The sequence below is a fragment of the Schistocerca cancellata genome, chromosome 8, assembly GCF_023864275.1.
Source record: "Schistocerca cancellata isolate TAMUIC-IGC-003103 chromosome 8, iqSchCanc2.1, whole genome shotgun sequence".
In the NCBI taxonomy this organism is placed as follows: Eukaryota; Metazoa; Arthropoda; class Insecta; order Orthoptera; family Acrididae; genus Schistocerca; species Schistocerca cancellata.
In genome coordinates this window covers 316,023,647-316,048,143 of record NC_064633.1, presented here as the reverse complement: position 1 = coordinate 316,048,143, position 24,497 = coordinate 316,023,647, and the positions used below count along the sequence as shown (strand labels likewise).

The window sequence follows — 24,497 nt, the reverse complement described above, 5'->3', positions numbered from 1 at the left end:
CGCTACGTCAGTGATCTTTGTCAAATATATTTAACGGAATATTCGATCACATCTTTGATCAAATCCCTGACAAAGAAATTTGATAATGTAATACCGGCCTAAGGAACACCATATCAATGATAGCAAAAGTAAATGTAGAGAGCGGGACACATTAACTGCAGTGAAGTCTGTGCAGAAATGCTTCGTACGCATTCGGCAGTCCATGCAGCACCAGGGACGAAAGTTATTGCATGTGATACGGCAACATGTCTCTAAGACGTCATCTGAATGCTTACGACCGTGGACGAGCGGTTGAAAGGCTCGAAGCCGGTCACGCCACAGTAATCGCCATTTTAAAAAGGCCGCTGAAAGTGGAAATGCTATGCGAAAGCATGCCAGTGGTCATAAACAGACAACCACACCACAAGAGACTCGATATGGGTGGCGAAAGGGAAAAGACATCTCATATCTAGGCAGATCGCTGCAGACGTTGCAGCCAATACCGGTACACACGTCTTGCCAGACCATTTCGCGGCGATTAAATCAGGCTATTTTGTATGCTCGGTAGCCTGTTAAATGCATCACAGTGCAGCTGCGCCACCATCAAGAAAGAGTTCGTTGATGTAGGCAACACTTCGGTTGGGGTCGACAAAAGTGCTCCAGAGTGATGTTCTCCGACGAACTTTGCTTCACTTTGGCAAGTGATTCTGGCCACCAATTAGTGTGGAGAGTGGGAGGATCACGTTACACCACAAAACAGCCATGAACGTCATCGGTACTGCCTAGGCGTTATGTACCGTGTTCCATGTTGTCCATGGTTGCCTGTGATTATATCTGTACAACAATGCAAGTGCTCTTAGCAATTGTCAAGCAGTGTATGTTAAAAGGTTTCCAACTAAAAACAAGGAGGTATTGTCGATAGAGAGGTCTATAGAAGCGGATCTGCTCCACTGGAGAAAAACACTGCGTTCGTGTCGGAGGAACCACTCCGTCTAAAGTGATTTAGCGGATGGGAAAGTTCGTTTGAATATTCCCGCTGCCAGCCATCGGATCCGAGCTGCAAGGCAAGCAGGCACGTAGTTCCCGGTTACACCGCTAGATGACAGCACGGTACGAGCGTAGCCTACCGCTGCGACTACAAGCACAGGCGTTTGGTTACAGTTCTTACGATTGCTGGGACAGTAAGCCAAAGACATTGCAAAATGGAACACACACACACACACACACACACACACTAAAATGTTTCCCATTATTTACATCTGACCACGTCTTCTCGGTTTTCTTAACGTGTTTTAATACACAGAACGCTAACCGAAACCCAAATCAGTTGGTTTCATGGCAAAAAGATTGATTGATTAGCGCACAAAAGACAATAATTAAAAATGAAGTCAGGATTTTTCGGGTGAGTGACAGTTCACATGGCAAAACTGGCTATTTACAAAAGGGAACCTCAAGCTGGCATGTTAGTTTGGCGTAATAAAATTGTGACTATCAGCGGTGTACAATTAAGAGGTCGTTTTCCATAGCAGATTCATAAACGTCCTTTTAAGATAAATAAATGGTCTGGAATCAGTAGAACACAAAGTCAACAAAATTAAATCATCATATATTGAATTTCAGGTGAAAGCAAGACAAAAACTGTTTTTTACAACCAAAACGACTGACGTTTCAGCTTGGAAAACATGTTTCTTTTAAACGGTTCATACACATCGGACTAAGTTTGTAAGGCTATCTGTTCGATACACTTGCCAGAACAACAAATGAAAAATAACGAGTCATTAGATTTTACGTTTACTAATAAAGATGCGTTTCGGAGCACTGAGTGACTTACAGAACCCAAAATTATTGTAGCAAATGATACGACTTTACAAACTAAAATATACAAATTGCCAAGATCCCGAAACGCGACGTGACAGAAGTGTGGTGAATCGTGCTTTCGTTGCTCAAACAGGCTGCTCATTTATTTTCTAGATACATACTGCTCAGAAGAGAATAATATTTGCAACTGGTGTGATCACTGTTAACGGAGGATATTCGCAGAGAAATGACTGAGGGGCACATATGCTGCGCCAGATTTCTCGTCACCGTTCGCTGTCCTCCGTCACGCGCTCTTCTGCGTGGTTTCTTTCTGTGCAGCAAAGCTGTGCGGGTGACTTGTGACGTCAAGTTTCCCCTCCACGCCGCGTCTTCCCCACCACAGTACTGAGGCGACCACTTCGCAGCCACTCTATTGGTCAACTCGAAAATACGATGAAGCAAGACGCTGCTGCTGCCGCCCCCCCCCCTCTCTCCCCTCCCGCACGAGCGTTCGCCGCACTACGAACGCACACGGTTGTGCTCTGATTGCGTAGTAGCAGCGGCGCGAGGGGAAGCAGAGATACAGCACTGCCTCCACCGAGGCGGCGGAGAGGCGATCGCTGGGAAGGCGTGGTGGGGGAAGTGCTGCTCGCTCGCTATCACGCAGGCGCGCTGAGCGGGAAAGCAGTCGGCGTGTCGGTCCCCATGAGGTGAGTGCTTGGGACGCGGGAGTGGGCGGAGGCGCAGAGTTTGGCGGAGCGGACTGCAGCAGAACGTGTGCGGCGTGGCGTGTGTGTGTGTATCGAAACGAACAGAAGCCTGACCCGACTGCTCCTTCTGCGCTGTGACCGACAAAGCTTACTGACAGAGAAATACCTCCTGCTACCGAGGAGGCGTGCCGGCTTTTTCTTAAGTTTTTGGGAACTTGTGTGATAAACGCTGGAAGTGCCGAGTGGCAAGAAGAGGAAAGTTGCGAGGGGGCGGAGTGTGCGTCGCCAGACAGCATTCCCGCCACAGAAGAAGAGAGGCGCGATAACGCAAAAGAAGTGCAAGTACTGTTGGCGTGCCCCCGTGCGGTGTAGTCGAGCGATGAGTGCCCGCGTGTACAATCCGTTGTTCCTGTCCGAGATGCGGAGGATGCTCAGGGGTGGCGGAGTAGCCGGCGGCGCCGGCAGCGCGGCGTCGGCGGCGGCCACGGCGGGCTGCGGCGGCGAGGCGGCGGCGGCGTCCTCCGGAGGCGGCGGTGGCGGCTATTCGCCCCCGCCGCCCCCGGTAGCCGGCCTGGACCGCGTGCGCCGGCAGCTGTTCGGCCCCGTGGACCACGAGGAGACGCGGCGCTTCGTGCAGGACGAGCTGCAAGCGATGCGCCGTCGCGACACCGAGCACTACGGCTTCGACTTCGAGCGCGAGGCGCCCTTGCCCGGCAGCCGGCTGGTGTGGGAGAAGGTGCAGCCGGAGGCGGCGGTGCCCGCGTCCTACGCGCTGCGCCGCCTCCCGTACCTGGCGACGCACGCCGACGCGGCGACAGCCGTAGCGTCGGCTTCGGTGGCGGAGGCGGCGGTGGACGGAGACGACGCCCCCAGGGGGACGGAAGAGAAGGCTGTGCAGACGGCGTCTCCGGCGCCCTTCGCCGTCAGCGCGACGTCGGCCGAAACGACGCCTATCGCCGCCGCACCGGCGCTCGCCAAGGCGTCGAACAACAACAACAACAACAGCGTCAGCACCCCAAAGCAGACTTGCATTTCTGGTGAGTATCGCTTCTGCATCTTTTCGACTTACATTGCTGTCATCTCGGTACTACTCACGGACCACGAATACCGCAAAAGCACCCCATTTTTTTGACACGTATAAAATTAATGAAGTGACAGCCTTATGCATAAACAAATAAAATAGTCTGGAATTGCGTAACCACTTCTTCATTCCCTCTTCAACACTCAATGATTCAGTTCCACAGCTAGATTGATCCTCGGGATTTCCAGAATATGTTCCGTTTCGAATATCATATTACGTCAAATTTACTGAAAGGACGCGATTCGAAGGCAGCGAATCTGAATGCCAAACAAAGCCTGTGCTAATAGATTAGTCTGCAGCATTGCTTAATGTTTACCTCGCGCAATATTTAACTCATATTCCGAAGTAAAAATGCAACCGCGAAGTAAATTTGGAAAACGTATATTAGGTAATGGTCGAGTCTCCGATGAGTATTTTGTTGCATTTTAGAACCACATAGGAACTACGTAACTTTTATTCTATTCTTGAAGCACCATGCATCCAGTCCTACAGCCCATATATTGGTAATCCAGATATGTTTCCGCAGCCGTGTAATACTTTCTGTAGATATCTATTATCAAAGTCCATCATTTTTACCGGTATGTCCTCATGGACCAAAGCTGATGGTACGAGTCATATTTTCTTTCGTAAGAAAGTTACGCGTGTTCTGCAAATACTACTTTTGTACGTGTTTTTTCCAGACAGATGTTGGTCCAGTATCTCGATTTATCATAAATCAACGGAAAATCACTATACAACCCATGTCATATTGTTGTTTTGATCAAGCCGTTTGAAACATTGGTGGAATTAAGACAGAAAGAGGAACTTGGATTTGTAGCAGGCGTGAAAGCTACGTGAGATTGCCTATTGGCGTGATTAGTGAAACATTTACTATAGCTCCATTGCGTACGACTGTATACCGGCTCATTAGGAATGTCATGCAGCAGCCGTAGACTAAGTCGAATACTTAGCAACGCACGCTAATTTGGCTTGCAGACTTGAGAGCATTTTGTCCGTTCAAAGTATTTCTGTTCGTAGCTTCACTGCAGAAAAGTACCTCATGCAATTAAAAAAAAAAAATGTTCATGTCAGAGTGTATTTCATACCCGCGTCTCCTGGGCCTCGCTTCGCGTTTTATACGTTACGGCGTTGTCGCTTAGCAATCCCGGCTCGATGTCCTTCGTGCGTCTGCAATAGCGAGCGGCACGCCTCTGCTTGTTGTGTGAAGTTATTTGGCGCGAAAAATGCGAGCCAAGGTCGGCTTCCACGCGCGTCGTGTGTGTGGCGATCTGAGAGACACACTCGCTACCTGCATTGGAAGCGAGTCTGGACTTGAATAGACACGCTACTCGTCCCTCGCTCATTTTTCATAGTTTAATGCGTCAGTTTAATGCGTCTCGCCGCTGCAGTTTTCTCTCTAGATAGTGCAGTCGTCGTTCTATGAAGTTGAACATTGCCGCTCGCGCTGGGTAGCTAGCTGGTTCGTGCTCGTTGGCGCAATATTTTCCTGATTAAGTACCAGCAGATAATAAAAGTGATTATGGAATTTAATACACGCGGTTTCAGGTAAATAGCGTTTTTTTGTGGGGAGAAACGACTTTGGACGATTGATTTTGCCTACCATATTTACGTCAGTTACCTTTAATTTCATTTTATCTTGCAAGGTTATCTGACATTCGAAAGTTCGCTAGCAAAATATTGAATTCGTAGGCGAATGACGTTGTTGTGGTCCCCTTACGTTGGTTGTAATGGGCTGCTTTACTGTTGACTCTCGATTTAAAGAGCATTTACGTTTTCAACACCAATCCTTAAAATAACTCCGCTTGTCATGTTCAAAGGACTGACCAACGCAAAAAGTTAAACTGGTATTCTTCCATTTGAAATACTTTTATCAGCTTGTGGCGAAAGCAATTTCTGTTTGCCGTTTTTTCTGTGGAATATTTTATCTAGCAATATTTCTTGACATGCAGAAAGCTAGGAGCTTCATTTACCCATCTCTTGATAGTTTTTGCGTATAATGTAATTCGCTTTCATTTGCTTGTTTCCTACTTGACAACGGCTGTTGGCATTCTATTCGATTTCCAACAGTGGTTTAATTTTGCGTTTTCTTGTCGTCAGTGATTGCGATTTTAAACCCATTCCGCTATATTCTGCCTTATTCCCCGCCGTTTGTAGTGTAAGGCCAAATCACAACAATGGGAGAAATTAACGGACGAGTGTGACCGCTGAACAATAGCTGCTTGAAGAATTGTATTGCCGTATTGTTATAAATCGCAAGTCGCTCACCCGGTATCGCTGGCATGTTTGCTACGTAATTTTGCGCATGGGGTGATTGCCTCACGAACTGTCGGGCTTGGTTGGCTAGGTGTCCACCACGGAAGGCTGTTGCTTCGCTCGCCTGCGCCTGTACTAGGCGAGCTGCCGCCGAGCTCGGCGGCCGAGATGGTGCCAAACCTCTGCCAGCGAGCAGCAGCACAGTCTCGCTGGAGCCCTGTTGCCACATCTCTGAGCCACAATTATCAAGGCGCGCTGTTACGAAACGGCCGCGCGCCACAGCGTCGCGAAACTGCCACCGCAGTTCCCCGATCTCCTCTGCAATCACTGTAACTGTATCTCCCCGTAACCTGCGCTAACGAATTCTCGAGAGCCTCTCCGACATGAATGCATATTATAAGCGCGCCGTCGACGGCTTGTTATGCAGTTGCGCAAATTTTGTTATTACAATCTACGGTGATTTAATAATATAGTCATTGTCTTCCGGTATATAGAAACTGTCATCTCTGCCTGTGATATCTGTCATTGCGGTGTGCTTCGCGATTCTCGGAGATTTTGTACTATGCGTTAAAATATCAAACTATCAGGTTGCCGCCAAAAAAAAGTAAAACCGGTCGAGAGAGCTGTAATGTGTCATTTCCTTGTGCATTCTTTGAACCGGACTTCATTAAAATAAAACAACTCTTAGGTGCTGTACGAATTCGCATTTAAAGGTACCAGTGGAAAGCAAAGAGTTTGCGGTAGAAGAGATTCCTTTCACGATATCAAAGATAGAGAAGTGCTCATAGGTCTTAAGGTACACAGTCTTCCCAGCTTCAGACCTAAGATCTTTTGGTTCGCTGTGTAAATAAACTGTACGTTAATAAATTAAAGCCTCGTAAGTGAAAACTCTTTCATCCGATTAAAATTCTGTGATGTTTTTGTTTGGACATTGTATCGAAGCTGTATGGAAATCACGTATTCCTTTTACTTTTATTAACAATTAGTTCTAAAAGCATCTGCGTACCCCTGATGATGTCACCACAAATCAAATGCTTAAACTGAAGGAAATCCTTGTTAGGAAGATTGATCTAGATTTTGCTGGTTAAGCTCTTAGCTGCGCTAGCAAACTGGATATGGAAATACCAGAAATACAAAAGTAAAGAACAGAAACTCCCTTTCAACAAAATGGTTCAAATGGCTCTGAGCACTATGGGACACAACTTCTAAGGTCATCAGTCTACTGGAACTTAGAACTACTTAAACCTAACTAACCCAAGGACATCAGACACATCCATGCCCGAGGCAGGATTCGAATCTGCGACCGTATCGGTCGCGCGGTTCCAGACTGTAGCGCCTAGAACCGCTCTGTCACCCGGGCCGGCTCCCATTCAACAGAATTGTACGTCAGAAATTGGTAATTATTCTGTAACAGTACTTTTTTTTAATAGTTAAGGTTTTACTGCAGTTGTAGTTGACCCATCACAACCCATACTGATTGTACTTTGAAATACTGTTCGTATAAAGGACACAGTTAAGATTCAGTCGTCGTAAGAAGGAAATGATACATTTACGAACTCAATTTCACAGAAATTTGTTGATGATAATAGCCTGCTTAACAAAAGTTTAATTAACGGCTGTCCTTGACAGTAACTTGTAAGGTTAGGAATACATATTTTTAGTAATGCTGCCTCTTGTCACAATACTTTTTTCCTGTTTTAGTCCAATGCGTTTTTCAAGTTACAACTCCAATTTCAGGGACTGCATCTGTTTCAATTTATCATTTTCATCTGGCCAAAAAATGTTCTTACCACTTCAAATACACTAACATTATTATAGCCGTACTACATTCTAATATACAACGTAAGTAGTACAGTGCGACTTCTAGTTCCGACATGCGTTGGGCTACAACAGAGACAACAAAATAATGTGATCGAACGCAGAGAATCATTAACATTCCTAACCAGTAATGTGTTTGTGCGCTGATAACTGCAGCGCGAACTAGCCTTCGGACTGATGACTAATGTACGTGCTAATGACTGCAGCAAGGTTGTAACGATGACTGTCCTGCATTGTTCTTAGTGCATTTAATACTGACTGGTTATTAGTATTTTGCGGAATCACTCTTAAGGGTAGGACGCTCCGATGTAAACTGCTCGGGGAATGAATGTTTAAGAGGTGCATCGCACGTCTCCTTGTTTTGTTAATCGATAAAGTGATGAGCACAGCTTTGTCGTTGTCTCAAAAGATTATCTCTACTGTTTCATAAGACTGATAACGGTCAAAGCTGGGACTGCAAGAAAATAAAAAATAAAGCATCTGTGCTCGTGGCTCTTTCCTTTTAACTAAGACAAGAGTGTGCACCATCGTTAAATATTGTCTTTGCGAGGACGAACGCCTCGTGTCCTCGGCAGGGAGCGGTTATCTTATCAAGAGAAAGAGAGTTAGTCTCCAAATAACTTGGTGGAGGACAAACTTTGCGGCGTGACTGTCTCAAGAAAGGCCGGTAGCACACACACAAAGCTAACGCTTCATAATAAAGATGGCCAGGCTTCTTGTCTCAAACTTAGGGTCGTCGGGAGATCAGTGTAGGAGGCCAAGCCCAATTTCGGTTGCGAAGGGGCGAAGTGGCTACTATTAAGGATGTAATTATATGATTTCAGGGTTGTATTTGATCCCAGGGAATTGCCTAGCCTTCCCATCCACACCAGGCTCTTCGTTCTGCGCACGAGAGCGTAGACAGACGTACGGAAGCGCACAGATTGTGACATTAATTGACACTACGCTACACGTGCTGCAGCAGTCGAAAAACGAATGCAGCGTCGCGTTGGGCGCTATTGTGCTGTCTGCAAACGAGCCTGGATTGTTTATACGTTTATGTGATGCTTGTTTCTTGTATACCAAATCAAACAGGTCAAGGCAACATTTTCTGCTTCCGTGGCGTTCCAAGGCAATTTCAGGATTACGTTTTTCGTCTCTGATTTTCTTCCAGAAGGATAAACAGAGTTTCATAGTCTTCAAATTCCAAGCCAACGATGCTGTGTTACAGACCAAGTGTTCCGCTAGTCGAGTGATAAGATCTGTGGTAGGAGTCCGTGCTTATCAGACTGGTTGCAGGATGCTACTGTAACGTTGTCTCTAATCACTGTACTGGTCGAACTAGTCCTTCTCGTATTTCCCCACAATTTCTTTTGATTTATTTTATTATACCGACCTAATCTTGCAGTTTTATTTCTCATTAAGATATAACCGCAGATTTTCTAGTAGTGTGCAAATATTTTGTGACCGTTTCATTAGCAGTATTGCTGTTCTAGCTCTACAGGATGTATCACAGTTTCATGCTGCCTGCGCGACAACCCTTTTTGGGGAAGTTTGCGAGGCTAAATTCAGAATGCCATTATTTTTACCCTGCTACGATTCTTTCTGCGGGTTTCTCACGTTAATTTGCGAACTTTTGCCTTCCCTTGGCCCCCTGTCTAGATAAAAAAATCGACAAAAAAATGGAAGTTTTGCTTAGAATCATAGTGCTTCGCTTGAAATGATGAGGACGAGGTGTACTTGTTCAAGGCTTACAGTCATGAAAGAAAGCTGTGTTATTCTTAGTTTCTCCCAGACAGCCAAGGCGCGCCATGTAACCGTTAAAACGCAATCAAGAAACATCATCCCTAGTAGGTGATATACGTCGTGATTTCGGTTAGCGGTGTTTTGCAGTCTCGTCTGTGAGCGGGACGTTCGCACGGGGAAGGGGAAAAAAAATTCAAAAATGGTGCAGCCGCGCGTCGGTTAGATTTAAAGGGGCGGAGCACCCCCCATCTGCAGGGTGTGTGCGCCGTTACGTGGGCCCATTGTGTGCCACGGGGTGAGTTGCGCTCACACATGTGGTCGCGTGGCGTGGACGCGACCCTCCCCGCCTTGGGTCCTCACGAAAGCCCGCCACGAGCCGTAACGGTCGTTTCCCCATAGACTTCGGTGCGCCAGTTGGCAAGACCTCTGTCACAGTAATCAAGTTTCCCTTCGTGTTCCGTAATTTTGTTTTGCCGCCCTTCATTCTTTTAATAATATACCGGTGTAGTCATAGAGCGGTCCTTCCGTTGGTAGAGTAATTAGAACGGGAAGTTTCGGCACACACATCACTCGTTAGTAACAGTGCCTTAAGGCCCTCACACAAAGTTCAACATCGTTTTTTGTATCACAGCTTAATTAAATAAACAATAACTACAAAATAATTTTCCAGACAGGAGGGATAAAACTACGCCACGGCGTTGTGATTGTTAGATGATATGAAAATGATCTAATTTTTTTGCAAATTGAAGTTTGGGGAGATCGGTGTAAAGCCAGGAATTTTTCGTAAAATATTGTCAGATCAGCAGCAGACATCTGGTTTTCGCCCCCGTCTACTCATCTTCCCTCCTTCTCCCCCCCCCCCCCCGTTCCAATATTTCGTGTCTTCTGTAAAAAAATTAAAAAAGAGAGAGAGAGACGTTGTGCATCACGATGCCTTCCACTGTTAAAATTCTTAGAAGAGTCAACGACTGTATTGCTTCTCCTCCAACGCATTCCTCGCGAAATGACCATGACGTTAAAATAAGAAAGATTCGAGGTAGCACAGAGGCTGTCCAAACAATCTTCCTTGCCGCACAACTTTAGCAACTGGGTGAAGTCACAGTGTCAACAAGAAGTACCCTCTAGCACACATCATAAGGTGGCTTGTGGGATACAGGTTTAGACGTAAATTAAGCTAGTTCGCACTCCCTGGATTTTCATTTGAGGGTCATCCGGTATGAATCACCGCTCCCGGTTTCCTAGGGACGAAGAAGAACCACAAACAACTGCAATTGGTCACCTACAGTTCTCAGTGGCTATCGGAAGAGAAGCAATTACATTGCGTGTAGAGACAAGTAGGCGAGCTGCCGCTTTATCAGCACCTGAGGAAATCTCCTTCACATCGATAACGTTAACTAATATCACCGTAATCTCTCCTATGATAATCGTATTTCGTAATATGTCATAGCTCTCTCGAGTGTGTACTTTGCTTCATCTGGTGTCTTTTCCTCGATTAAACCGGATAAGATACTTGCGCTTTCACTGTCTCACACGTAACACACATATATATACGGCAGGCAAAAAAAAAAAAAAAATAGCTAACGACTTCCTCTTTAAAAAAGAAAGGAACTTGAGCAATGCTGCAGTGTTCTGTCAAACTCACGATGTAAATCATAGAATCTAATGAAGCATTTGAGAGAGTACTGACAAAGGAATTCATGTAATTCACGGAGTTTCGGGTGCCTCAGGTTAAATAAACACAATGATTGCATTAAACATCTGACAGCCGAACAGTTCGAAGTGCCTCATTGCATTGCCTCTCAACTGCCGTATTGCATGGTTGTCAAGTATCTTCCCTGCAGGTTGATTGGCTTTTGTGGACCAATAACGGAAAGTATGTGAATACACTACTCCACGAAAAGACCATACCTGTAACAAGACTCCTGTTCAAGTTCGTTACTTTCTTCAACTATGTGCAGTCGGGCGAACAGTTTCTCGTATTTCGGCCACGTGGTTGGGAACCAGTTTGGCGTAAAAGACATATATATATAATAGAGTGTCGCAAGAGGAATGGTCAATATTCAGGGATATGACAGGAACGATAATTTGAAGCAAAACATCTGGTAAACATGGGCTCTAAAACGCGTACCTTAAGAGCTATAGAGCAATTCATCTTCGATACTGCGAAGCATAATCTCTCCTACAGCAAGTTCCTTGCTTTCCATATTTTGAGATGTGACATTACGGACCAAATTAAGAAAAAAAAGTTCAGTAACCATGGACACTTTGAAGTGCATAAATTAAGAGCCATGAGCACCTATTCAGCTTCGTTACTGTGAAACGGTTCTACTGAAGAAGTGCTCATTGCTCTTATGACATGCATTTTGAGTGTATGTTTACAAAAGACAATTTTTTTGTTTTGCTTTCAGCCGTACTACTTCCTTCCACAATATGGAAAGCAAAGAGATTGCAGTAAAAGAGATTCCTTTCACAATATTAAAGTTCGAGAAGTGCTCATAGATCTTAAGGTACACAGTTTAGAGCCCATGTTTGCTAGACTTTTTTTTTCGAATGATCTTACCTGTCATATCCGTGAATATTGGCCTTTCCTCCTGCGACGCCCGGTATAATGGTAGGTTCGAAACGTTGTTGTGTTCTCATAGACAAAACTGTTTATTCCTGTTAGTTATTGCTCAATTCTCGTCGTAGGTAATCGTGAAATACAGTCACTATGTGAATGCATTAAGTATAGCCGCCTAGGTTACATCTGCATAATTTTGGTCCCATGTTTTTGCATATCACTGTGGTGTGGACTAAAGACACACTGGATTCACGCCCGACACTTGGCCGGCAGCTACTGGCGCAGCGAAGTACACACACACACAGCAGCCATGACCACATATGCAGACCTGCTAATTGGTCGGACCTACCTGAGTCACAACATGGCGGCACAGTTTACAGAAGCGAGCGAGGGACAACTTTCAACAGCGCAGATGGAATAGCCTTGTTACGGTACCGCAAGATCGCAGCGCGCGCGAATGAAGTTCGCACGAGGATGGCGCCCTACTCGACCTTACGGGGAAGCGGCGGGTTGTGAGGAGGGGAAAGGTGACAAAACAGCAGCGAGCAGTCACGAGTAGCGTATAGCGCTTTTGAGTTGAGGTGCTTTTTTGAGGCCGTTTCCAGTATTCGTTTGAGCCAATTAAGACTCGATTCTAACATCACGAACTTTGGTGAAGACTTTTCACAGAAACTTATAACACCGAGTATACTTGGGCTAATTCATTGCAAACCTTCGAAGAAACAAAACGTCGCATGTAGCTGTTTCAGCACTGGCAGTTAAGTATTCGTCCACCAGAGAGCAACCAGTCCTACACACCTGTATGTAGCCTGGCTGTCGTGTTTTGGTTGAGGTGGTTGTCATCAGACATCGCCTTTACTGTGTGCAGCTTTGGATATTCTGCAACAAAATGTCGGCTTTCAGCATCTGTCCTGTATTATCAGTTTGACACTGAATTCGGCGGCTCAGAAAATTAAGAAGAATGTGATAATCCTTCACTGGAGACTGATATTGATGACAATTTGTCAGATGACGGACCAGTGCTCGCCTGTTATAGGAGACAAAACGTCTACTGTGCTCCAGCAAACTCCTCCAAGATTTCTGTTCACAGGAAACGATTGTGAAATACATGATCCGACTTCATACCCAGATAATTTTTTTTTAAATAACTGTTATTTCAGGACACTTTTGTCAAAGTACGGTGCATGAATATATTCGGGATTTTATTGTTGGTGATAATAAAAAAAATTTAACTCATAATATATGCAATTTTAATCATTAAAATACGGCTTTTATAAATAAAAATTCTGTTTCTTTGGAACAGAATTTGTAATAAAGAAATCAGTACCATATGTTTAGGGGTTAGGCCTGCTGTTAATTTCTGGTCGTTGTGTGATGTGGTAGATGTTGAAATCTGTTCATTTTACCCAGTAGCCAAGAAAATGAGCTAAAAAACTACACTGAATTTTTTTACTTTCAAAGAACTATATCCAACCTTATATTTAGTCTTACCCTACTTTTATTCCCATTTTCAACATTTCCTTTCTTCAGTGCAATTGAGAGTGAGAAGCGTTTTGTGTTGGGGTAAGAACTTGTTTGTTTCTGCTTCCCCTGAGTAGCAGTTCAATACCCTACGCAGGATGTGCTGAAGGCTGCTTTGGCTAGTGGACTGAGTTTCGTCAGTCTTTCTACAGTGAACCGCTTCATTTCTCTTATTATTTCATATACTTTTGCATCTGCAAGCAGGTAGCACATCAGTCCATCTTTTATTGTTCCATATCAAATTGTTTGTTATCAAATGCTTTATCATGTTTTCCTCAACAGTACAGTGTGGAACTACAAGCTGAGTGAAATTTTAGTTCCATAGCGTGGCGCGTAGCCTGATCTTCACTGAAACGACGTTCAGAAAAAGAAGTTTAAACCTTTTAAAGAGGAAGGTTATCGCATCGGAGATTTTGCGTGCGATTGTTCTTATCTTGTGGAATAAGGTATCGATAACGTAAAACATGGTCGGTGATAAAAACAGTATTTCCTTCCAGTGAACAAACGTGTTTTGCACGCGAATCTTGATTAAGAGTCTATATATAAAAAAAAATTATGAATATACAGTAAAACGTTTTCCCCTGTTTGGTAGTGGAGTTGCGGTTCGGTGTAGATTATGCTGTGTATAAAGAGACGAGGAAGGACAGGATACTTTACGTATTCTTCAAGCAGACTTAACAGCGCCGTACGCTGTTTACGCGATACAGAAGAGTCGTTGGCTCTCGGGACGCGGCAGCAGCTGCCACCTATCGGCACAGTGGCAAACTACTAGGAAGTGCTCGGTAGCCGTAGAGTCAACGTGGCACTGCGCTCTGCAATGAAGCACTGCTGACGACATAAGTGCGCGATCGGAAACCGAAGTTGTTGACATAAAATCCAGTCGCGGAAAGTCCTTGAAGAAGCACGTGACAGTTTCAGGTCACACTGTCTGGAAGCAAGGTGACCTACAGAGAGCAGTTTGGCATCTATCATCCTGCAGTGATTAAACTCTCGTATCATGTAATATCGCACCCAATACAGTGCACATTTGAGCAGTAATTTTCCAAAGCAGCTACGAACACTTCACTTTAGCCTGATTGCCGTTGATAGCAGCCGCATCCTGTGCAGACTTATCGATGCTTCCTCATTATCGCGGGCATTCCCTTTTAGCCAGCGTTGTGTGTGTACTCGTACGCTCCTTCCGGTCTGCGCCATCTTCCGGGAAGCGACTGGCGACGTCAGCATGCGATAAACAATCAGAGAGGCGCAGGGACCGGAGGCTATTTAAAGCATCCGCGCGTACTGCGTACCGATTTCCCAAGATGCTTCCGCATCCAGCTGAATAGTATTACCCGTGGATTCTAGTGGTCCACAACTATAGGAAAACTGAAATTTACTAACAGAGTAATTAACTATGACCACATCGTTCCTCCATAATTCACGTTCAGCGTAAACAAACTAAGCCCACTGCCTTAATTCGAGAAATGTGGGAGCCAATACGCAAGGTGGCGTTTGTGCCACCACGATGGACCAAGTCTCAGATACGAATACTCGAAAGTGGCGTTTAGGTTGCCCTTTATATCTGGTTTACTTTCTGCCAAATAACAACCAAAGTGCTAAAACTCTTTCCAAACAGGCCCCGGAAGGCCCAACGGTACCGACAACCGCCCTGTACCCTCAGCCGATAGGATTCTCTGGATGCTGAAATGGAGGACATGTGGTCACCACACCGCTCTCTCGGCCATTGTCAGCTTTCGTGATCGGAGCCGATACGTCTCAGTCAAATAGCTCCTCAGTTTGTCTCACAAGGGCTGAGTGCAGCCGATTGTCAACAGCGTCTGGAACACCAGTACGGTCGCCCTACCAAGTGTTAGCCAAGTCCGACAGCGCTTAACTTCCGTTGACTTAAATAAAAACCTGCATTATTGTTATTCTTCAGCAGAGCTGAAATTTAACGGTTCAAACAATTTTCATACAGACACATGATTTGTGTTCTCATTAGGTTGTCCGTAGTATTGTTAAACCTATAACCTATGTTCAGATATCTAACATCCCTTTTGCAAAAAATTTCTTTGTAAAAATATCACAGACAGCAGGCAAAAAGCACAAAATCCAAAGTCATAACTGAACAAGAATGAGCACGATCAGCACACTCAGGATTTTCGAACTCGACACTGTGAAATTGATTGATCACTGACGCACTCGCGATGTCGTCGGCTCATGATTTACAAGCAGGCGTGTGATGCGCACCCATCACGTGTGTTGTGTTTTGATTAGGAAGTCGCTCGTGTAAATTCGGGTTTAAGAGGCTCGAGACCGTAACGGGCCTCTATTTTCTTGCGTAAACTGCTGGCGTGGTCTTTTATCGGCGCAGCTCGTTCAGAAGGCAACGGGCAGCCTTGAACCTGACGTTACTGATAGCGTTTGGTCACGTAGCTCGCAAGCCGAGGAGGCCCCGTATCAGCGGCCGGCAAGTAACTGCAAACGTTTGTATGTGCAGCTGTGAGAGCCTGCAGCTGACCCAGCGATAAACTGCAGCGGCTGCCTTTCCCTTCCCCACACCTGTTGCACAAATTTGTCCGCTGGGGTCAGTGTAGTGCGCTGGCTTATGCTTGTATTGTGTTGTGTGTTCACCTGTTGACGCCGACACGGCCAGACGTTCGTCATCGGGAAATGGATTTCCCTTCTCGTATCATAATGAAGCCTTTTCACCACAATTGTGCTCGAGCGATTAAAGCACTGGACTCCTGCTTTGGAGATCTCTGCTCCAGTCCGGGATAGAGGTGGCGATTTTCCTCGCTCCTCCTGGACAGCCCCTGCTGCACTCAGCGCGCTATCAGACGAATACTGGGGATATTTCCCGGGAGTAAAAGGCGACCAATGCAATGGGCCTGTCACGCCCTCCCTCCTAGTGCCGTGGCGAAGGAGTCACGCCAGTAGCCCAATCATGGGACCGCAACAGATCTTTTTACTAGATACCATTGGGATGTATGTGTCCAACGATAGGTCCAGAGAACCAGTGCGGATTTCTGCATGTTATTGCTATGTATCACATGTGACATTGTTTTGCGCAAAAAGTATCACACCGTATCGAAATGTTAAAGTAATATGATACACTCGAACTCGCATGTAATGATAAAGGATAGGGTTTTGGAATAATCTACAAAAATGTCAGATATCTTCGATCATAAACGCCATACAAGTGCTTTTCTGAAAATATACTGGGTGATTCAGAATTTCTATTACACGCTTGTAGGGGTTGTAGAGGTGAAATTTTGATAAAGAACTCATGTCCGGAAATGAACCGTTTGGATGTAAAATCGGTTTGAGGATCGGATCACTTTCAGATCTTCCTCTTCACGGTACGAGCACAGCGGAGACAATGAACTCTTAACCTGTGTCTACAGGGGCCGAAGATAAGGCAATGTTTCGAATTCGTGTTTCAGGTTCTCTTTAAAATCGAGAGTGCAGTACGTCCGTGAAACACCAGCCAGCCCGCCTAGTTTTGAATGCAGCAATTTCTCTCAGCCGTTGCACTCGGACGGTGTTACGTGATGCCATAATTGCAACAAAGACTGACAACAGAGACCTTTTCGCGGCTTTTGTGTGTACCGTGAAGTGAGAGATTTGAAAGTGGTCCGATTTTCAAACTTTTTTTTTTTTCATCCAAACAGTAATTTCCGGACATCGCCTCTTACGAAAACTTAATCTACCAAGTCCCCTCTACAGCCCAAAAAGTCTGTAAAAGGAATTTTGAATCACCCTGAATGACGTAAATGAAAGTACAGGGTGATCATTCATTTCATTACCACATCATTCTGTATGCCCCACGTTAAAATACCAGTGTGACAAATAGTACCACCCCTCCCAGAGTTGGAAAACGAAACGGCGGGAAATAGTTAATGATATTATCTCTGACGCCAACATTAATCAGAATAACCATACATTAATGCCTTTCATTCCGACAAAGATGGCACTGAAAAGGTTAAACTTTTGTGCGATTTTGTTTTGCAATCTGCAGAACTTTTTTCATTAATATAACTTAGTATTCCATTATTCGGTGTGCGTACAGACTGGGTTTTAAGGAACTTATTAATCCCATTGATTCTGCTCCATGTACACGTGACAGCGTGCATACACTGCGCGAGAAAAGGCTAGGTCAATCGTTCAGGATACGTTCTTGAAACAGAGAAAAAGAAAACAATATTTTGCATGGACGGCACGGAAACTATTTCCATGTTAGATCTCAGTTCCTCGAGAGGCTAGGTCTTTGTGTTGTCCTCATCATTTAATCATCATTCATGAAAGTGGCGTGATTGGACTGAGCAAAGGTTGGGAATTTGTACGGGCGCTGAAAACCGCACTGTTGAGCGCCCCACAAACCAAACATCGTCATCATCTTCATCATCTTTATTCGTACGGGGGAGAGGGGGCAAAAGGAAACAGGCCTTCCTAGTAGGTCTACATCAACCGCGAGAAACTTAACGGGAACAGAACCCACCAGGAAACATCATTAAACTCTTTCTGACATGTTCAAAGTACCCTCTTGTTTACGCCTGTTCAAATTGTAATTCTCAGGTTCACCGCAAGTGCTTTCACCGAAGGTAATGTTGACACGAGAGTCATGCCATTGCTTGTGTTCACACGTGACTCACTTCAATGCTTTATTAACAAGCAGCAGCAGATGCTAATGTGATCATTACAGACATTGCGAGCACATGTGTGTTTACTAGTGTTCATCATAGGAGAACAGGCAAAGGTGGACCTATAACCCGATCTCCACGTTCTCCGCGCGTGAATTCACTGCACTTAACTTTGTGGGGGCATTTGAAATCTTGTGTGCATAAGATACTGGGCGTTTTTATGTCTGTAATGAGGAACGTTGCGAAATCGTACACAATGCTGCAGCTCATTTAGTATTCAATGTTACGGCGGGTTGATGCAATGGAGGGCAATATGAACATTTCATGTGAGGGAGAGTTTTGTGTGATAAGCTGGTACGTTCTCGTTCTAGCGTGCTTACCATGGCTAATGACCTAAGAAGAGTAGAAGAAAATGAGATCTGGAATGAATAGCGTTTCCAGGCACATGTTCCTGTAACGTATTTTGTTATTCTGTGTGTGACCAATGTGGCTAAGCGATGAAGTGCAAAGCTGTGGACGCAGAATCTCTCGGTTCGATCCTCGTCCAACCCTAAACCATTTATTTTCCGTGTATCATCAGTTATTTAACCAATGACAACGTTTGTTGTGAAAAATGCTGAGTGGCGCTGTGGTTCGGATTTCACGTTAAACTGTAGGTCTGCTCGTAACTGGATGGATGGGAGGAATACTACGGTATACTGTATCGCACCCTTCGTGAAGCACTGTCGTGTTCAAACCAACCTGTGGTTTATGACAGCCTTACCTATTTTTATGTGTGAATAATGTGTCCTGAATGTTCTACCACTCCTGTTAGTTGTACAACCTGTATGATGCGGGCTGTACAGCCTGATACCCCAAAATGGTCGATCGTTTCTAGAAGTATTGTCGATGCTATGGTACAGATCGTCAGTAAAATTTGCTTTATTCCGTACTCTCGTGGCGATAAAAGGTTTCCATGTGCCACTCCTAGCAGGTCTGCTGCTGTTACACATAGGTCAAAGTCTTTTTTCATATGTGAGGTTGTGGGGAGACTGGAAAATAGACTCATGGATTAAGTAGATCGAAAACCGGATATATTATATGACGGCCAAAGTACAATCCTCGTGCTGAAAGTCGATCGACGTTCTGACTGTTGCAGTACATGGGAATGTTATTGTTTGGCGACTCTGTTGCTTGTTTACACCTGACTGCGCGATGCACGCTGCTGTTGACATATCGGTGTCGCCGTCCTTGATTCATAGTACGAGGGAAAGTGAGAATGTGCTGTGGAGGACTGCATAACACCCGCGCCGCGCCCCCGTGTATATCGATACGTAGCTAGCTGGAGTGGAAACTTACCAAGAGTCGGTATCGCTGGCTGCGGAGACAGTGTGTAGCTGCTGTGCAGCGTGCGCTGCAGTACTGTTATTGCTTCTTTTTACTGTCACTTTTCATTGACTACGGGAAATTAGACTTCGCGTATCTCGCCTTCGCTAGCAGCCCTGCGTCTCAGGCAAGCTTTGTGTAAACCAGTGGTTGCCACCCTGGGAGTAATTACCCCTTGAGGGGTAAAATGAAATTATATGATGGGGTACAAACTAAAAGATTCGATTCTGTTTCAGTCACGAAACTAAATTATTTTCAAAATATTATAACTTTTATCACAGTTTGGTAAGGCTCTAATATTGACTATATAAGTTATCAATCACTACTTTTTTCAATTATAGCGCCGTCAGTTCGCGCATGTCGAAGCACGGACGCGTATTGTGTTGTTGACGATTCCAAGCGACAGTCGCGGTGTGCGCATGCGCGTGGTTTCCGCTTGAAGAAAGCTTATATCCTGCAAATTATGCCACTCGCTTGCTTATGCAGAATTTATTGCTTACCACCACAATCAGTGATGACAACTCGCCACAAATGGAATCGAAATTCTCTAGACAACTCTCTACGATCAAAATTAATGCTCACATTAGCTACGGCATTCATAGCAGAGCGCTTAGAACATGATGGACGCTCATTGGCTGACGGAGAATGCGTGACGTAGGTGCGCAGAACACGCCTAAACGCGACCGAAATCGTTCGTGACTCCACCTATTGTAGCATTAATGTGGTGGAGTACAGATTCGCAACATCGTCCACCCACTACACATTTATGTTGTGCTACGTCCCATAGACCGCTGATGATAAAAGTGAGACTATATGTAACAAAAACTAAATATCTGAAGATTATGTCTTCTCCAAGCCGTAGACAGTATCTGCGGTAGTCCAGAAAGTGTTCCATTACTAGCTTCGAAACAGGTACATGAATTAATTGACAGTACGACACAGCAATAACAACATAAGGGCTACTATACTGCTCTACACAATATTATTATTATTATTATTATTATTATCATTATTTACTACTACTACTACTACTATTATTATCAGTAGCTGTGGTCAGACACAAAGCATTAACAGCCTGGAGTCTTCCAATTTCTGTCAGTTCAGAAGTAAGGAGTGCAGCAATCATTTGATATGTGAACAGTAAATATAGTGCACACATTTTAACTTCGCTGATATTAAATAGGGTTGCAAGGTGCTGGTCAAGCAAGCGCCTCAATGGAGAGCAGTAATGCTGGGGAAGTTTGTTTTGTAACAAGTGTCTACCCTCACAGTGGATGGTTAGCTTTCTTATCTGAGAAGGAGTTGTGGGTAGCACTTGAGATGCACCATGGATTCCTTTGTCATTCATTATAAACACACACAAAGTAAATATTCATCTTTCATTATTTAACCAATAAAAGTGTTCCAAGAAAAGTCTTTCACTAACAGTTTAGTTATGTGCTAAATATGTGATGGAGGGGCCCGCCGCGGTGGCCGAGCGGTTCTAGGCACTACAGTCCGGAACCGAGCGACCGCTACGGTCGCAGGTTCGAATCCTGCCTCGGGCATGGGTGTGTGTGATGTCCTTAGGTTAGTTAGGTTTAAGTAGTTCTAAGTGCTAGGGGACTGATGACCTCAGAAGTAAGTCCCATAGCGCTCAAAGCCATTTGAACCATTTGTATCTTCGAAGTACAGTCTCCATCCTGCCTGATTTGTCTACAGTTTCTAGTGCTGCGACCAGAGCTCGTGCCAGCAGAGCTCCCTCTATCTCTACAATTGTCTCTAAATTGAACTTTGCATACGACACTTGTGCTATTGTGTACCAAGACAAACAACTGTGAGACGTTTCTCTTTGCCTCGGCAGACGTGGACACATTGACACATCTGAATTGAAATCGTTGTAGAACGGAAACGGTAGGCTCCCAGACATGGTTCGTATTCAAAATATTACGTATTCGGTCCCATCTACAAATCCCAGAAGACTGTAACGGGAATTACCGAACACGCTGTGTACATATCCACTTTCTCCCAGTAATTCCTTGTATCTAAGTACCTTATTTGTGGGTTCTAATCCGTGTGTATAATTTTGACCAAGATGTTTCTGACATTGAGTAATATGATGGGCTACACTGTATGGGATTCGAAACTTGTTTCGTCAGTAGGAAATACGGACTCTTTATTTGACAGTTGCATAGGTTCTCATTTCCATTCTATTTTAAAGAAATACGCCCTTTTGACGTGTTCACAGGTATTCTGTCGGGTGGCGTCGTTCAAATAGTGGAGGATGTCCTAATGGATAAACACGAAAGAAATTCAAAGATCCACGATGAGTGTTATTAAATGTTGATCTTTAATCCATTTGCATTTCTAGTTTTTATATGTCGTGATTGTTACAGGTTGTGAGGGTACTGGTGTGTAGTATCTGTAAGTGGTTGTTGTTTGGAGGGCGACAATGCCCAGTGGCGCAGAGAGTCGCAAGCAGAGGCTGTGGCAGGTGTAGGCTGCGTGATGCCAAAGGCGGTTGCTTAGCGAAGGATTTATCTCTATGTTTAATAGTAGTGGCACGCAGTTTGAATAATAGTTTGTTTATGTTTGTGCAGTGTGATAAAGGAAATAAATTAAATTTTACCAGTTCTTAATGCGTCTCCATCAGTTAGTACCACACCATTGCATTTAACAATGAACGAAGTCTCGATATACACGGTCAACTACAACAAGAGGATTGTAACGTAATAATCATTAATTAACCCATATAATCTCCAAGACGCAGGGAGCTTATAAGGTGTTCAGATCATCTGATAAAACTTACTTCTAGGAAGAAAATGAAATGGTCAGTTAATCTTCATGTGGAGAAAATGAAGCAATTGTATTTACCGATACCACATAACAAGAGTATGTGAAGAGACCGATACCCATCGAAATCTCACAGCCCAAAATTCGTTACCACGTACAGTCGTGGATATCACAGCCTCCACAGACATTTAGAAGGAGAAGCAAAGAGCGAATGCCCTACTCAGGCACACGCTGTGCGAATCGCACCCGCGACCTTTTAGTACTCTCGCACATGGCGCTGCCTTATTTTAGTAGAAACAGTTGTGATAGCATTTCGTGTCGGCGTCAGGTGGGACGGCCGGCCTTGCTCCGTAGCTGCCACGGCTGCCTTCCTCTCTCTCCCAAGCACCGGGCACTGCTGCATAATGAGTGGCTCGCTCTGCCCCCACCGGCGTTAGTCGGATGCATCGGCGGAGGCGGCGGCGGCGGGGGAGCGACGTGGCAACCCCGAGTAGGAATCAGCAAGTGTACACAAAGCGCCTGGCGCGTCCTTGGCGGCTAATCTCGCCCGTGGAGCCGGCGGTGCAGTGGGCCGCGCCGGGGTTGGATGGAGGGGGCTTTTCATCCAACCTGTCCTGCCCCGTGGAAAAATATCGGCGGCGGGTGCGGCGCAGCTGCGCGCCGAGCCACAATGCAACGACCCCAGAACCCCGCGGCTCCCACACTGCCACCGGCCGCTACCGTCTCCCGGCGCACACTAAAGCTGAAACCAGTCCTCAGCCCCAAGGTTGGTTTCAACCCCACAGTGCCGGACTAGGCACGGACTAGTAAGTTTTGTTGCAGGTGCTACGTCGAGCGACAGTATATTTCTCTGTTATCGATTATCGACTCTTCGATAAATCACGTAATTCATGTTGGTGCTGACGATATATACACAACTGGCTATTAAAATTGCTACACCACGAAGATGACTTGTTACAGACGCGAAATTTAACCCACAGGAAGAAGATCCTGTGATATGTAAATGATTAGCTATTCAGAGCAGTCACACAAGGTTGGCGCCGGTGCCTGACATGAGGAAAGTATCCAACCGATTTCTCATACACAAACAACAGTTTGCCGGCATTGCCTGGTCAACCGTTGTTGTGATGCCTCATGTAAGGAGGAGAAATGCGTACCATCACGTTTCCGACTTTGATAAAGGTCGGATTGTAGCCTATCGCGATTGCGGTTTATCGTATCTCGACATTGCTGCTCGCGTTGGTCGAGATCCAATGACTGTTAGCAGAATATGGAATCGGTGGGTTCAGGAGGGTAATACGGAACGCTGTGCTGGATCCCAACGGCCTCGTATCACTAGCAGTCGAGATGACAGGCATCTTATCCGCATGGTTGTAACGGATCGTGCAGCCACGTCTCGATCCCTGCGAGTCAACAGATTGGGACGTTTGCAAGACAAAACCATCTGCACGAACAATTCGACGACGTTTGCAGCAGCATGGACTATCAGCTCGGAGACCATGTCTGCGGTTACCCTTGACGCTGCATCACAGACAGGAGCTCCTGCGATGGTGTACTCAACGACGAACCTGGGTGCACGAATGGCAAAACGTCATGTTTTCGGATGAATCCAGGTTCTGTTTACAGCATCATGATGGTCGCATCTGTGTTTGGCGTCATCGCCATACTGGCGTATCACTCGGCGTGCCATTGGTTACATGTCTCTGTCACGTCTTGTTCGCATTGACGGCACTTTGAACAGTGGACGTTACATTTCAGATGTGTTACGACCCGTGGATCTACCCTCCATTCGACCCCTGCGATACCCTAAATTTCAGCAGGATAATGCACGACCGCATGTTGCAGGTCCTGCACGGGCCTTTCTGGATACAGAAAATGTTCGACTACTGTCCTGGCCAGCACATTCTCCAGATCTCTCACCAATTGAAAACGTCTGGTCAATGGTGGCCGAGCAACTGGCCCGTCCAATACGCCAGTCACTACTCTTGATGAACTGTGGTATCGTGTTGAAGTTGCAGGGGGGGGGGGGGGGTGGTACCTGTACACGCCATCCAAGATCTGTTTCACTCAATACCCAGGCGTATCAAGGCCGTTATTACGGCCAGAGGTGGTTGTTGTGGGTACTGATTTCTCAGGATCTATGCACCCAAGTTGCGTGAAAATGTAATCACATGTCAGTTCTAGTATAATATATTTGTCCAATGAATACCCGTTTATCATCTGCATTTCTTCTTGGTGTAGCAATTTTAATGGCCAATAGTGTAGAACGTACGAGTAAAATGTTCTTTTTTTCC

General features: G+C 45.3%; 1 protein-coding gene across 1 annotated transcript in view; it reads left to right on the top strand.

The window, feature by feature from the left end:
• The first annotated feature begins 2,357 nt into the window (after window positions 1-2,357).
• LOC126094582 (cyclin-dependent kinase inhibitor 1-like) overlaps window positions 2,358-24,497 on the top strand; it is a 50,255-nt gene continuing 28,115 nt past the window's right edge. Inside the window, exon 1 of the mRNA XM_049909047.1 lies at window positions 2,358-3,523. Within this exon, the coding sequence (XP_049765004.1) occupies window positions 2,866-3,523 (658 nt within the window). The 5' untranslated portion in view covers window positions 2,358-2,865. The remainder of the gene's footprint in view (window positions 3,524-24,497) is intronic.